The sequence below is a fragment of the Lissotriton vulgaris genome, chromosome 7 (genome assembly GCF_964263255.1).
Source record: "Lissotriton vulgaris chromosome 7, aLisVul1.2, whole genome shotgun sequence".
Taxonomy (NCBI): domain Eukaryota; kingdom Metazoa; phylum Chordata; class Amphibia; order Caudata; family Salamandridae; genus Lissotriton; species Lissotriton vulgaris.
Window position 1 is genome coordinate 319,784,717 of NC_141695.1, and position 15,915 is coordinate 319,800,631.

General features: G+C 42.7%; 1 protein-coding gene across 1 annotated transcript in view; it reads right to left on the bottom strand.

The window, feature by feature from the left end:
- TBC1D17 (TBC1 domain family member 17) overlaps positions 1–15,915 on the bottom strand; it is a 730,802-nt gene that overhangs the window by 77,101 nt on the left and 637,786 nt on the right. Inside the window, exon 16 of the mRNA XM_086930148.1 lies at positions 1,719–1,805. Within this exon, the coding sequence (XP_086786274.1) occupies positions 1,719–1,805 (87 nt within the window). The remainder of the gene's footprint in view (positions 1–1,718; positions 1,806–15,915) is intronic.

Below are 15,915 nucleotides of genomic sequence, written 5' to 3' on the forward strand. Positions count from 1 at the left end.
ACTAAATTAATGAGTGCCTCCATTTGAATGAATCTCTGAGAGTAGAGGCTCTGCTACGGTTTGGACCCTCAAGGAGGTTCTAAGCTTTTTTTCTCACGAGTCACGTAACGTCCGCTTAATTTGAGGGCTAAGACAGCACCAATAACACCTACCATTGTGACACTGGAGAGAGTGCATTAAAATGTGCCAGAGGTAAATGGGATAGCGCTTTAATAGACAAGGAGTTCCTCAGAAGTGGCTCAGAGGCACAAAGTCAAATGGCCTGGGGATCGAAGCTAGCGGAATCACCAAAGCCTGCGCAGTGATGAGCATTAGTCTCAGAGATATTCAGTTCGACCTACTGAATAGTGTTTAACTCGAGAAGGTGGGTGGACAAAGCAGAACACTCTGGTATCATTTTTATGAAAACAGGGATAGGCTCCAGAGAAGAGGGAAGAAGAAACCACTGTTGAGGAACTTTGCCACCGAAACTTCGAATAGTTACAAGAGTGAGACCATTTCCACGACAAAGAGAAGGACTTCTTCCAGTGGTGGTTATTTTGTTTTTTGACAAGCAGATTGCTTGGGGGATTACTCCCTTATTTGAATAAGGATGTTAGGGACTGTTTTGGGGGGTGTCTTTTGGAGGCCCTCACTAAGAAGAAGTTGGTCTCCCATCCCACTATGGCCTTCGGGTGCATGGATATGCAGGAGATGTAGGATGAGGGTCTGTAGTAAGGTCCCGGATGCCACACGTAGAAGTTGTGGGGATCCAAATAAGATGTGCTCTTACAACACGTTAACAGGGTTTAAATATGGTGTTGACATTGACCAATCGCAAAGGGAGATAAAGACAAAAAAAGACAGAAAAAGATCTCTTGACCAGGCGCAGAAAAAGAAAGAATGACACCTGTGTGGCATGCAGTATGATTTATAGGCTAATGACACCATGAGTAGCTTTGTGTGCCACTACCTCGCAGCACTAAATTGCCATTGATGCGAACATTTTTTCCCAGATACAGTCTGGTGCCTGGAGGCCTTTCGGAAATGGAGAAATCTAGCGGAACAGGTATACATCAGAAAAGTTTATTTTTGTTGTTTTTTTACACGTGACCTTTTATCGTTCAATCACTAGATAGCAGGAGTATGAAAAGTATGCAGAACTGTAACAGAAACATGCAGCAGAGGGAACCAATAAGCCAGACTGAGTTGCCGTGGCACGCAGTGTGTGGGTCCCAGTACTCTAACTGCAAATGCCATTATAGCCGTCAAAGGGTTCCAGTACTGGAATATGAGAGGGTGTAGGTAGGAGTGTGGTGGTTGAACAACCTTGGTAGAGGGTTATACTACTTGCAAGTCTCTGGTTGGTGCAGATTAGGACTGAAGTACACTGAGAAGTAGTTTCCAGCCTTATGTTACTGATAGCTGGTGAGGTCACTGTTTTTCAACTTAAACAGCACTTCTAATGTCCCATCTTTCTTCAAACACATCGGTCACATGGAACCCATACACAGTTCCTACTAGCAGAGAACCGGATGTTCACGCTCTCAATCCCATCCATAAGAGGCGCTTCTCCATACTAGGTGAAAGCTCTCTGTGCTATGATCAGAACGAATGTTTACAGGCTTTTCCATACCCACAAGTCTTGCAACTCTTGTAGTATCATCTGCAGTGTCAGCTGCGGGCAAATGCTGAAGGAGAAAGGAAGAGGACACGAGTGAAGCGAACATGGCACTTACTTGACACTGTGCCAACTGCTGGTGCAGGCTTTCGGCTCTGCAGAGAATGTCCTCCACGCTCATCTTCATGGTCAGCTCATTAATGTGCTGCAGAGAAAAACGGGATTACTACTGGGAGATGGGAAAGAGGCAGAGAATGACATGGGATGGAACAAAGGAAAGAATCAACAGGGAGCACAGAAAGCTGCTGTGGGGGGCAGAGGGCAGAAAACAAAGGGCACATAAATCTAGTGTGTGGTGCACACTGACGGAAACACAAGGGGCAAAGGATGACTAGGGCTAAGGGGAAAAATATGAGAATGCACAGAGGACCTACACAGCTTAGGAGCAGCGTAGAGGGTAGGAAACACAAGGGGAAACAAAATGACTAGAGTGTGGACAACAGAGTAAAATCAACAGGAAACAAAGATGACACGTAGGCTATATGGGCAACAGAAAGCAGCACAGAACAGCACAGGTGTGGGGGAAGGGTGGAATACAGATGGGTCAAAGAATGACATAAGTGCAGAGCAGAGGGGCAAATACACAGCATCCACAGAATGGGGAAAATAAACAGGACATAAAATGATAGCGTTTGTGTAATATGTTCATTTTAGAAAAAAATAATCACCCCTAACTATTGTTATCCAGCACTAGTATTTTTGACATATTTACCTACCTTTGAATAACCAACATCATCAAAATATATATTTGTGTGATTCAACAAGTGGCATTCTCCTTGCTTTAGATACAGCTCCTAATGTTGGCCTTGATAGCAAAAAAATCACCGCAAGAGCCATAATTCAAGTGCCTCAATAACATAATCCCTTTCTTCCATGAACAGGATTTCAAGTGTTCCAGAAGGGTGCAAGTGATATCATGCATACAGCAAGGCAGCACTCTACTACCTGGACGAGCTACATCATGCAGAGCTCCTCTTAAATGTATTGTTCAATCTGCAGCTTGGATGATCAACAACTGTAAAACACACTTGAATGTCCCCTCTATAAACAGCATACCTCACATACAAAGCAAATGTCCTTAAATTCTCGTCATTACCTCTCCACATAGTGGGATTGTGAGGCAAAACCAGGACTCGAACAAGCAGATCTACACTACTCTTCAAAATACCTCGGTCGGGGAAAATATCCACTGTTGACCATAGGTTCCTAGGAAACGTCCTAAGAATGTGAAATGCCCTTCCCACTCACATTAATCTTTCTCCATCACTTGACATTTTGGAATCGAAGATGAAGGGCCTTCTACTAAACCCAGCATCACTCTCTTCTTCCTGATAGGTCTGTGGAAAGTTACATGCTGGTTGTGTTTGGGCTACCGTTTGTGTATATATTTTACTTTATTTTTATCCTCCTCCATGGATATCTTGACTTGTATATGCCTTTTTTGTGCCCAACTGTATATACAGTATTATGCATGGACGAATACATTTATTTTTAATGTAGGTACACTGACACCACTGTGGTAAAACGGACTGCCCCCCTCGGAGCCAGGAGCACTATATTAAAAACGAATCAATAAATAAGATACCCCATCCATATTGACTGGTCTTTTTACTTCTTTACTGAATCTTTATAAACACATTTGCTCTTTAATAATAGGTCCATGTCATTCAACAGCAGGAAGCCCCGTGTGTTCAGTGTTAAACCTTCATGCTCCTTCAACACCCCTCCTCTATTTTACTGGGAGAGGGCTAAAAAGCCTAGGCATACGCTAGAGACAGGACAAAGATAGCAACAGTGCTGAGATCTGGTGATTATCCAGATAAGGAAACAGTCTCCTTATCCTCCAAAGATAGGAGCAGGTCCTGGTGACTGCCAAGATTTGTGGGTAGAATGGGTAGTTTGTAGCAGACATTAATGCTAAGGTTTGTCATCTTAATCTTTCCGAAGACTTTATGGCAGGACGTTTTGTGAATTTTCAGATAAAAAAACACACCTTTGTTCCCTTGACATCTAGAACTGACTACAACAAGCACTGGCAATGCCAATAGGCCTCGTTTATAAATGAAAGTGTCTTTTGGGTCATTGATGGGTTTAGGCAATCAAATCGTCATCCTAAAAGCACTCTGTCACTCATCTTTGCACTCATGCATTCATGCGTCCATCCATCCAGGGATTCATTCTTGCAATCACCCTCTGTCATAACCACAATAAAACACATGCAATGTCAACAAATGCCAGATTCATTATAAGAATACAAGTAGAAACACTATGGGCACATGCTTGCAATAAGAAAAGTAAATATAACTGCGGGTGTGCGTCTTGAGAGGTATTGTAAATAGTTGTGCATGGTTTTAAAATTACAGTGTGGCCTCAACATTTAGAGACAAAGTTTGTCCATCTTGTTATGATAAAACAACAGTACACTATGAACAGCAGCTTTTTACAATGTACTCCTGGTTTGGAGGATGTGGCATCATGGGATGTGCTGCACTCTGCAGATGAAGTGAACAAGGAAACAACTTGTTAGCACTGCATGGAGAGCTGTAGTACAAAAGGAAAATACTGAAAACCCAATGACTTAACTAGCCCTGACACTGAAGCATACTCATTTGCTGCCCACTCGATTGCTGCCCGCTGCCCACTGTGTTTCTGGTGTGCCCCATAGCTGCTGAGGTCGCCAAGGATCTGGTCGTGTACATCACTTTATTTTATTTTTCGCCCTGTATTTGAATTGTTGTGCCTGTTTCGTTTTTGCCCTGCGTCAATATTGTTGTGCCCCCTGATTGCGTCCGACACCGCTGCCCGCTGCATTAATATTGTTGTGCCCCCTGATTGCTGCCGCCACCGCTGCCCGCTGTGCCTCCCTGGTTTCGTTTTCGGTTCTGGACTCCATTTGTTGTGCCCTGTGCCTCTCCACCCCGCTCCCTGCCGCTGCTCAGCCCAATCACCGCTCCCTCCCTCGCCACCCCGCTCCCGCCTCCCAGCTGCTCCTCCCTCGCTCCGCCCCCCCCTCCACTCTCCACTTATGTCAGAGTGGCAAACGCGCAGCGTTCGCGCGCAGCGGGCACGCGCAGTGGGCACGCCCTGAGCGCGCCGAAGGCGCGCCAAAGGTAAGCCCGTCTGCGCCCGTCCGCGCCTGGACCGCGCCCAGCACCAGACCCCCTGGCCCCCGCAAAGGCCATCCCTCCCGAACTTACGACGCCGCAACCCTCACTGCACTCAACACCGGCCGCCTCCACGACTGCCACCTAGCCGCCCCAGGACGTATTCATGGACCCTTCACCTGCAAATCCTGCAAGTTCTGCTGCATTAGGACCCACACTAGTACCACAAACGCCAAACAGAGCCCCGAGAACAACCACCTGAAATGCATCCTGATCAACACCCACTCGGTCCACAGACATGCCATTGAACTATGGAACCTACTCGACACCACGTCGCCGGACGTCGCATTCCTCACGGAAACCTGGATGAACGCCTCTTCAGCACCCGACATCGCCATAGCCATCCCGGTCGGATACAAGATCATCTGAAGGGACCGCACCAACCAAAAAGGAGGAGGCATCGCCATCGTCCACAAGAACACCATCCGCATCTCAACCAACTCCGACGACACCCTCATAGCCCCCGAACACCTCCACTTCCATATTCACACCGACCCCAGGACCACACTAAGAGGCACCCTCATTTACAGACCCCCAAGACCCCGCACAAAATTCAGCGAAGACATTGCTGACTTTGTTAGCCCACACGCCCTCCCCTCCGATGACTACATTCTCCTAGGAGACCTCAACTTCCACCTGGAGAATAACAATGACAACAACACCACTACCCTGCTGGATAACCTCGCCAATCTCGGACTCAAACAACTGGTGAACACCCCCACCCACTACGCCGGTCACACGCTCGACCCAATCTTCTCCTCCAGCAAACACATCTCCTTCAATCACACCACAGGACTCCACTGGACGGACCACAGCTGCATCCACTTCAGCTTCAAGAAGAGCACGACCCACCACCACCCGCAACAAGTTCCCCGCAGAAGCTGGAACAAAATTACCTCCGTAGAGAAAGACAGTGTAGCAAAACTCTAAGGGCGTAGATAATCCCTAAATCAAAATCCAAACAGAATAATAGACCCTCCAAAACAATCAAATAACTGTGTGCTGAAACGGGAATTTATACAAAAATTCTTCAATTTATTTATTTTGATTTTAGTATATTTTGTTTGTTATTTTTATCCTTTGTGCAAATTTCATTTACTTATTTAATTCATTGTCCACATTTAAAAAGAACCTTGGTGTATAATACATGATGTTCAAACACAGGCAAAAAATTAATTATTTACAACTAAAGGCGTACAAAGTCAATAAGTGAGAACAGAAAAAATTACATGAACACAATTACAAAAACAAATTAACCCAGTGATATACGAGATATTCAGTCGTTGGAATAATTGATGAAGGCAATGCGGTTGAATGGAACTACGCGCGTTTCGGCCCGAGGCCTTCGTCAGGTGACCGTCATTCGTATATTTTAAATAAATAAAAAAGGTGATATAACCTAAACAGACAAAACAAAGATAAAAAAATATAGATGTATCAACAGCTCAGACACACATATTCATTACATCTATTTACAATGCAGTTTCTGTTTCTGTATTTTTAGGGTCTATAACAGTTGCAATGCAGATGTATATACAATATTAACGTTTTAGTGCAACCACCTAATTACAATTAATGCCAGACCATCTAGTTTTTTGCTTTACAGATGCATAGGTACATATTTGATGATTCTTGTTCCATATTAGCTAAGCTCAAGATCGTCACTTAAAATATATCTATTTCAGTTACATTTCTAAATATGATAGTTTTTCTGAGAGGTTCTGTGACCAACAGTTCCATATTAGACACTAAAGTTTCAGAAAGAAAAGAGTCCAGAAACAGAATAGATGTAGACACAGATAAAGAACCTTATACACTCAACCTAGAGATACCTTTACTAAGGGGGGGGGGAGGATATAGCCATTTTTACTTACACAACAATGGACAAGTTGACGAATCAACACTTCGCTTCCTATGGTGACAGTTTTAATTTCATTTGTACCGAGTCAGTTATGCTGAAAAATAGACATGCACCCATTTTTAGATGTTAATATCCAACCGTATACTTTTAGTCATAGTTTTAACTATTCTACAATAAAGATGTACCTTATTTGCTCCTGCAAAATGACTTTCTACGCACTAAGTCACGTGTTGGTTATAGTGAGTCTGGTTAATTGGAGATAGAAACGAATCCTTAGGATCTTTATTCCAATGGGCTTCTAAATTAAACGAGAGCAAAAAGAATTACTATTTATGTAATTTAGGATTCTGTTCATGCTATATAGATTTTACTACATTTAGGTCCATGTTGAATTATATGATATTTATGCCACAAAACTCTCATTTATCTAATGGGATATAGTCCTGATAACAGTGTATACGTGGTTACAAATTTTACACCAAAGGGAGATCCTAACAGTGTATATCCTAATTAACTCGCACACTTCGCAATTTTAGTCTCATAAGAACACTTTTTAGGAGATGAATGCCTACCTCAGATATCCGAAATATTTGTAAAGTTTTTTTTCCTCAAGGCAACCCGCAGAAAAAATCAAAGCTTTTGGTCACTTTCCTTGTAGTCAATCTGCACTTAAAAAGATATAAAAAACGACGCTATTGTACTAAGTAAGATACCACTATACATCGCCTCTCTGATCGTGTCTCTTAGGGTCATTACCTTGATGTAGTGACGCTGGCACATGAACGGGCTGAGAATATTAGCCACTGTTAAAGGAAATGGAGAACAAAAACACTATTATAATGGGCATACCCATACTGAAAGTGACTTATCTAAATAGAGCGTCTAGTCCGACCAACACGATGTCGCTTGCGTGTTAAACACATACCTTTGTCTTATGACTCTCGTGCGTTCAGACGGGGGTTCTGATCAGTCGATGCTTCTGAAGTCCGCGATCTAGACGGACTGAGCGATTTTCGGCTTTTTATTTAGGAAAACGCGCGCTCGTTTGCTCGCACTACGTACCTTACAGCTGTTGCCAATTTCTCAAGGCGCGGCTCGATGACGATTGACAAACGAGTCACGGGTCACAGTAGTTTACATCGAGGTCGAAAGCAGACTATTGCCGAATTAAAGCTATTATAGTTAAGGCCACCGGAGCAGCTGAAAGAAAGACTTTAGCCTGCACTTTGATGATAGTCTCACAGAGCAGAATACACTGTATAAATCAATATGCAAATACCATTTAAAGACCTCACATTTTAGCTAACAAAATCAATTGGAAAGAATGTGTTTATATTCAGACGATATTTAATGTCTGGGAATAGTGGCATATGTACTCTATCTAACAGTTTAGTACATGGTTAAAATTAAGTACATCTCTTTTATTTAAGCACATACTCAGATAGTATTATTAAAGGATTGCTTGCTGCCATGGAATTTCGGAATTAAGGCCTAATTTAAAAGTGTCCAAAGTGAATATCCAAAACACTTCACGTTTGCGACGGATTTTGTCTGTGTTAATGCCTGCTTTAGCCACAATTTTTTCTAAAACTATCCACCGGATGTCTTCAGGTTTGTGATCCTTATCTAGATAGTGCGATACTAAAGGGGCAGTTAACTTTCGTGTACGTATCGCTGATTTATGTTCCGTGATTCTAGTACTTACAGAACGCGACGATTCACCCACATAACCTTTGTTGCATGGACAAATTAGAAGGTAAACAATGTTCGTAGTCTTGCAATTTGTCATGGTTGATAAGGGAATAGCTATGTTATTGAAAGTAAATTCTGCAGTTTCAATGGCTAGTGGACAAATTTTACAAGTTCCACACCTATGATTTCCAATCACTGGGGCCCCAGTGATGATATCTCTTTGGCTCAAGGCCTTCTGAGTTGGCATCCTTGATCTGACAACTATGTCCTTGATATTTTTGTTTTTCTTATATGCGAAAAGGGGTTTATTTATACTTTCATTTCCGCTTTTGTTGACATTAAGGATATGCCAATTTGCATACAGAATTTGTTGGATTTGTTTATTTAACATGGAGTGCCTAGTTACGAATACTAAACTAGCATCTCGTTTTTTGTTAGTGCCTGTAAGGAGATGTTGACGGTCATAATACCTAGCTCTTTTAAAAGAGTCACGTATTAATCTGTGGGGATAACCGCGTTCCAGAAACTTCTCCTTCATTATAGTAGCCCTCTGGTCATAGTCAATTAACCTAGTACAATTCCTCCTCAGTCTAAGAAATTGACTGAAGGGAATGCTATCTTTCTGTGACGAGGGATGGAAACTACTATAATGAAGGAGAGTATTGCGTGCTGTTGGTTTAGTAAAAAGGTCCATAATTAGCTTTCCTTCATCATGTTTGATACTCAAATCCAGGAATTCAATTTCTGAGTTACTCTTTTTCTCTGTAAATTTTAAATTGGGGTCACAGGCATTCAACCATCTCCTTACAGGCACTAACAAAAAACGAGATGCTAGTTTAGTATTCGTAACTAGGCACTCCATGTTAAATAAACAAATCCAACAAATTCTGTATGCAAATTGGCATATCCTTAATGTCAACAAAAGCGGAAATGAAAGTATAAATAAACCCCTTTTCGCATATAAGAAAAACAAAAATATCAAGGACATAGTTGTCAGATCAAGGATGCCAACTCAGAAGGCCTTGAGCCAAAGAGATATCATCACTGGGGCCCCAGTGATTGGAAATCATAGGTGTGGAACTTGTAAAATTTGTCCACTAGCCATTGAAACTGCAGAATTTACTTTCAATAACATAGCTATTCCCTTATCAACCATGACAAATTGCAAGACTACGAACATTGTTTACCTTCTAATTTGTCCATGCAACAAAGGTTATGTGGGTGAATCGTCGCGTTCTGTAAGTACTAGAATCACGGAACATAAATCAGCGATACGTACACGAAAGTTAACTGCCCCTTTAGTATCGCACTATCTAGATAAGGATCACAAACCTGAAGACATCCGGTGGATAGTTTTAGAAAAAATTGTGGCTAAAGCAGGCATTAACACAGACAAAATCCGTCGCAAACGTGAAGTGTTTTGGATATTCACTTTGGACACTTTTAAATTAGGCCTTAATTCCGAAATTCCATGGCAGCAAGCAATCCTTTAATAATACTATCTGAGTATGTGCTTAAATAAAAGAGATGTACTTAATTTTAACCATGTACTAAACTGTTAGATAGAGTACATATGCCACTATTCCCAGACATTAAATATCGTCTGAATATAAACACATCCTTTCCAATTGATTTTGTTAGCTAAAATGTGAGGTCTTTAAATGGTATTTGCATATTGATTTATACAGTGTATTCTGCTCTGTGAGACTATCATCAAAGTGCAGGCTATAGTCTTTCTTTCAGCTGCTCCGGTGGCCTTAACTATAATAGCTTTAATTCGGCAATAGTCTGCTTTCGACCTCGATGTAAACTACTGTGACCCGTGACTCGTTTGTCAATCGTCATCGAGCCGCGCCTTGAGAAATTGGCAACAGCTGTAAGGTACGTAGTGCGAGCAAACGAGCGCGCGTTTTCCTAAATAAAAAGCCGAAAATCGCTCAGTCCGTCTAGATCGCGGACTTCAGAAGCATCGACTGATCAGAACCCCCGTCTGAACGCACGAGAGTCATAAGACAAAGGTATGTGTTTAACACGCAAGCGACATCGTGTTGGTCGGACTAGACGCTCTATTTAGATAAGTCACTTTCAGTATGGGTATGCCCATTATAATAGTGTTTTTGTTCTCCATTTCCTTTAACAGTGGCTAATATTCTCAGCCCGTTCATGTGCCAGCGTCACTACATCAAGGTAATGACCCTAAGAGACACGATCAGAGAGGCGATGTATAGTGGTATCTTACTTAGTACAATAGCGTCGTTTTTTATATCTTTTTAAGTGCAGATTGACTACAAGGAAAGTGACCAAAAGCTTTGATTTTTTCTGCGGGTTGCCTTGAGGAAAAAAAACTTTACAAATATTTCGGATATCTGAGGTAGGCATTCATCTCCTAAAAAGTGTTCTTATGAGACTAAAATTGCGAAGTGTGCGAGTTAATTAGGATATACACTGTTAGGATCTCCCTTTGGTGTAAAATTTGTAACCACGTATACACTGTTATCAGGACTATATCCCATTAGATAAATGAGAGTTTTGTGGCATAAATATCATATAATTCAACATGGACCTAAATGTAGTAAAATCTATATAGCATGAACAGAATCCTAAATTACATAAATAGTAATTCTTTTTGCTCTCGTTTAATTTAGAAGCCCATTGGAATAAAGATCCTAAGGATTCGTTTCTATCTCCAATTAACCAGACTCACTATAACCAACACGTGACTTAGTGCGTAGAAAGTCATTTTGCAGGAGCAAATAAGGTACATCTTTATTGTAGAATAGTTAAAACTATGACTAAAAGTATACGGTTGGATATTAACATCTAAAAATGGGTGCATGTCTATTTTTCAGCATAACTGACTCGGTACAAATGAAATTAAAACTGTCGCCATAGGAAGCGAAGTGTTGATTCGTCAACTTGTCCATTGTTGTGTAAGTAAAAATGGCTATATCCCCCCCCCCCCCCCCCTTAGTAAAGGTATCTCTAGGTTGAGTGTATAAGGTTCTTTATCTGTGTCTACATCTATTCTGTTTCTGGACTCTTTTCTTTCTGAAACTTTAGTGTCTAATATGGAACTGTTGGTCACAGAACCTCTCAGAAAAACTATCATATTTAGAAATGTAACTGAAATAGATATATTTTAAGTGACGATCTTGAGCTTAGCTAATATGGAACAAGAATCATCAAATATGTACCTATGCATCTGTAAAGCAAAAAACTAGATGGTCTGGCATTAATTGTAATTAGGTGGTTGCACTAAAACGTTAATATTGTATATACATCTGCATTGCAACTGTTATAGACCCTAAAAATACAGAAACAGAAACTGCATTGTAAATAGATGTAATGAATATGTGTGTCTGAGCTGTTGATACATCTATATTTTTTTATCTTTGTTTTGTCTGTTTAGGTTATAGCACCTTTTTTATTTATTTAAAATATACGAATGACGGTCACCTGACGAAGGCCTCGGGCCGAAACGCGCGTAGTTCCATTCAACCGCATTGCCTTCATCAATTATTCCAACGACTGAATATCTCGTATATCACTGGGTTAATTTGTTTTTGTAATTGTGTTCATGTAATTTTTTCTGTTCTCACTTATTGACTTTGTACGCCTTTAGTTGTAAATAATTAATTTTTTGCCTGTGTTTGAACATCATGTATTATACACCAAGGTTCTTTTTAAATGTGGACAATGAATTAAATAAGTAAATGAAATTTGCACAAAGGATAAAAATAACAAACAAAATATACTAAAATCAAAATAAATAAATTGAAGAATTTTTGTATAAATTCCCGTTTCAGCACACAGTTATTTGATTGTTTTGGAGGGTCTATTATTCTGTTTGGATTTTGATTTAGGGATTATCTACGCCCTTAGAGTTTTGCTACACTGTCTTTCTCTACATAGTTTACCTTCCCTACGAGTAGCTAACTGTATACATTGTAGGGTCCCCCTTTTTCTCATAGAACAAAATTACCTCCGACCAGCTCACCACATCTCTGAACCGAACCCCCCCTCCGCCATATCCACGGACCCAAATCAAGCAGCCATCAACCTCGAACAGTGGATCACCCACTGCGCTAACGAACTAGCACCCTTGAAGATCCATCCCAACAAACCTGGAAGCAAAAAAGCTTCCTGGTTCAACGACGACCTCAAGAACTCCAAAAAGAACTGCCGCACCCTCGAGAAAGCGTGGCGAAGAAACCCAACCACAGACAACATGACCGCCCTCAAGAACGCCACCCGCAAACACCACCAGCTGATTCGCACCACCAAGAAATCAGCATTCAAGGATCGACTAGACAACAACGCCCACAACAGCAAGGAACTTTTCAGCATTGTCAAAGAGCTCACCAATCCCAGCGCCGGCAACAACGACATCACTCCATCTCAAGACCTCTGCGACTCTCTAGCCTCGTTCTTCCACAGCAAAATTGCAGACATACACAACAGCTTCGGCGACCAGCCCGCTCCCCTCACCACTGAACCGAAGCCCCCACCACCACCCTCCGCGCCTGGACCCCAATCAGCACAGATGACACCATCCGCTTGATGAACTCCATCCATTCCGGATCGCCAACAGACCCATGCCCCCATCACATCTTCAACAAGGCCTACTCTGTCATCGCTCCCCAACTCCGGGACATCATTAACTGCTCCTTCAACACCGCTACTTTCCCAGAAAGCTGGACACATGCCGAGCTCAGCGCCCTCCTGAAAAAACCTACAGCAGATCCCACCGAACTTAAGAACTACCGCCCCATCTCGCTCCTCCCGTTCCCCGCCAAAGTCATAGAGAAGACCGTCAACAGTCAGCTCGCCGCCTTCCTTGAGTCTAACAGTTCTCTCGACCCCTCGCAGTCCGGCCTCCGAGCCAACCACAGCACCGAAACCGCCCTCATTGCTGCCACAGACGACATCCGGACACTGCTCGACAACGGGGAAACTGCGGCCCTCATCCTCTTGGACCTCTCCGCAGGGTTCGACATGGTCTGCCACCGCACACTGGTACAACGCCTCAGGAACATCGGGATACAAGATAAGGCACTGGAGTGGATCATCTCGTTCCTCGCAGGAAGAACCCAGAGAGTCCGCCTCCCCCTTTCAGATCAGAGGCCAACGAAGTCATCTGCGTCGTACCACAAGGATCATCGCTCAGCCCCACCCTCTTCAACGTCTACATGAGTCCCCTCGCATCCATCGCACGCCAACACAACCTCAACATCATCTCCTACGCAGACAACACCCAGCAGATCCTCTCCCTCGCCAAAGACCCAACCACCACCAAAACAAACCTACACGAAGGGATGAAAGACATAGCCGAATGGATGAAGAATAGCCGCCTAAAACTGAACTCTGACAAGACGGAAGTACTCGTCCTAGGATCATCCCCCTCTGCCTGGGATTCATGGTGGCCCCCAGCCCTAGGCAGCGCACCCAAACCAACGGATAATGCACGCAACTTGGGATTCATCCTAGACTCCTCCCTCTCGATGACCAGACAAGTCAATGCCGTCTCATCATCTTGCTTTAACATCCTACGCATGCTCCGAAAGATCTTTCGATGGATCCCCAACGAAACAAGGAAGACGGTCACCCAAGCACTTGTCACCAGCCGAATGGACTACGGAAACACCCTCTACGCCGGAACCACAGCCAAATTGCAGAAAAGACTTCAACGCATACAAAACGCATCCGCTCGACTCATCCTAAACATACCTCGCCACAACCACATATCCGGTCACCTAAGAGACCTGCACTAGCTCCCCGTCAACAAGAGAATCACGTTCCGTCTCCTCACCCATGCACACAAGGCCCTCCACGACCTAGGACCCAGATACCTCAACACCCGCCTGACCTTTTACACCCCCACCCGCCAACTACGCTCGTCCAACCAAGCACTCGCTGCGATTCCGCGCATCCGAAAAGTCACCACGAGAGGAAGATCCTTCTCCTACTTGGCGGCCAAGACCTGGAACTCCCTCCCCACCCACCTCCGTCTCACGCAGAACCACCTCTCCTTCAGAAAGCAACTCAAAACCTGGCTGTTTGATCAGTAACTAACCCTTCTCCCTTAAGCGCCTTGAGACCCTCTGGGTGAGTAGCGCGCTATACAAATTTCTGACTTGACTTGACTTGACTTGGCAAGAGAGACGATGACTAATATGAACTGAACCATTACCCCATGCAGTATGCTGTCATGGAAGGAAGAGGACTGCAAAAGACACTCACAGACAGACCAATGCCAGAATTATTGCAAGATCCTGGCAGAGAGCTAAGAAGAGATTCTAGCTAGAATGATTACAGTGCCACTCTTCTCTCCTAGCTAACTAACATCAAAATCCTTCCTGACTGAGGCAATCTGTGACAGTTTATGTAAAAAACATACCCCTCTGTAGGCTTTAATACAGAGAAATAACAATCCACCCTTACATGCCTATTGACTTTAACATGCTTTTAACTATCAATATCAGGCATATGGCATCGGAAATAATATTTCCTAGTGAACCAATCAGGCCTCTAGCTGTTACAATTACCTTGTCATAATAACAAAGCGAAGCCTCTTGTACTGAGCTTATTACCCACAAGGCAACCATCAGACGGTTGTATGACGGAACAATGCAAGGAAATACTCTGCATGCTTTTAACATGCATTTTTTACCCTGCATTTTTTTAGACTGGATATGCTTTTACAACCTATGCCTTTACCATGCATTGTTTATATATACACTTATATATATATGAACAATGTATGTGTGGGGGAGACCCCCCCACACCCTCAAATGTACCTTAAATGCACGGTAACGCATACATTGTAAAAGCATATGCGTTCTGAAAACATGCTCGGTAAAAAATGCTTGGTAAAAACACAACGTGGTAAAAACCTTGCTGTAAAGGTTGTTTCCCCCATCAGACATACAGTCATAAAATTACATAGTTGGCAAAGCAGAATACAATCTCTCCGAAGAGGGCCTAACAAGGATCCTGCCTGTGCAAATCTTCTATATCATTGAATACAACAAAGAAATAGGACAGAAAGCCATAGATATCGCACCTCCTTCTTGTCCACAATATATTCATAATATTTGTATTAATAAAAGATGTGTGCATTCATTAAATACATCCGCTGCCCAAAAATGTGACCATATGGTCAGATATACTCAAAACACAACTAATGATGCACTGCAAAAATGTGAGTCCCAATCAAATTCTAAAGGCAACTTTCTCAATTATTTGTAATTGTTTACACTTGTAAAAACACCCATAGGTTACAGCACAAAACAGCCAAAGCGTTTCGTCTAAATATTGGACGACTTCTGGGCAAAATAAAATGTATTCAAATGTGTTCATGGCCAATGGCCATTCAAAATCCATCCCTCGATAGGAAGAATTATCTCCAAATCCAGAGACTGCGAAAACCAGAATAGGACTTTTTTTAATCAAAATGTCCGGGCCAATCCGCGCCCTGTAATTAGTGCTGTATGCAGCACTGAGTGGCCTTACAGGTCCTCTTCTCCCGTCTCAATAAA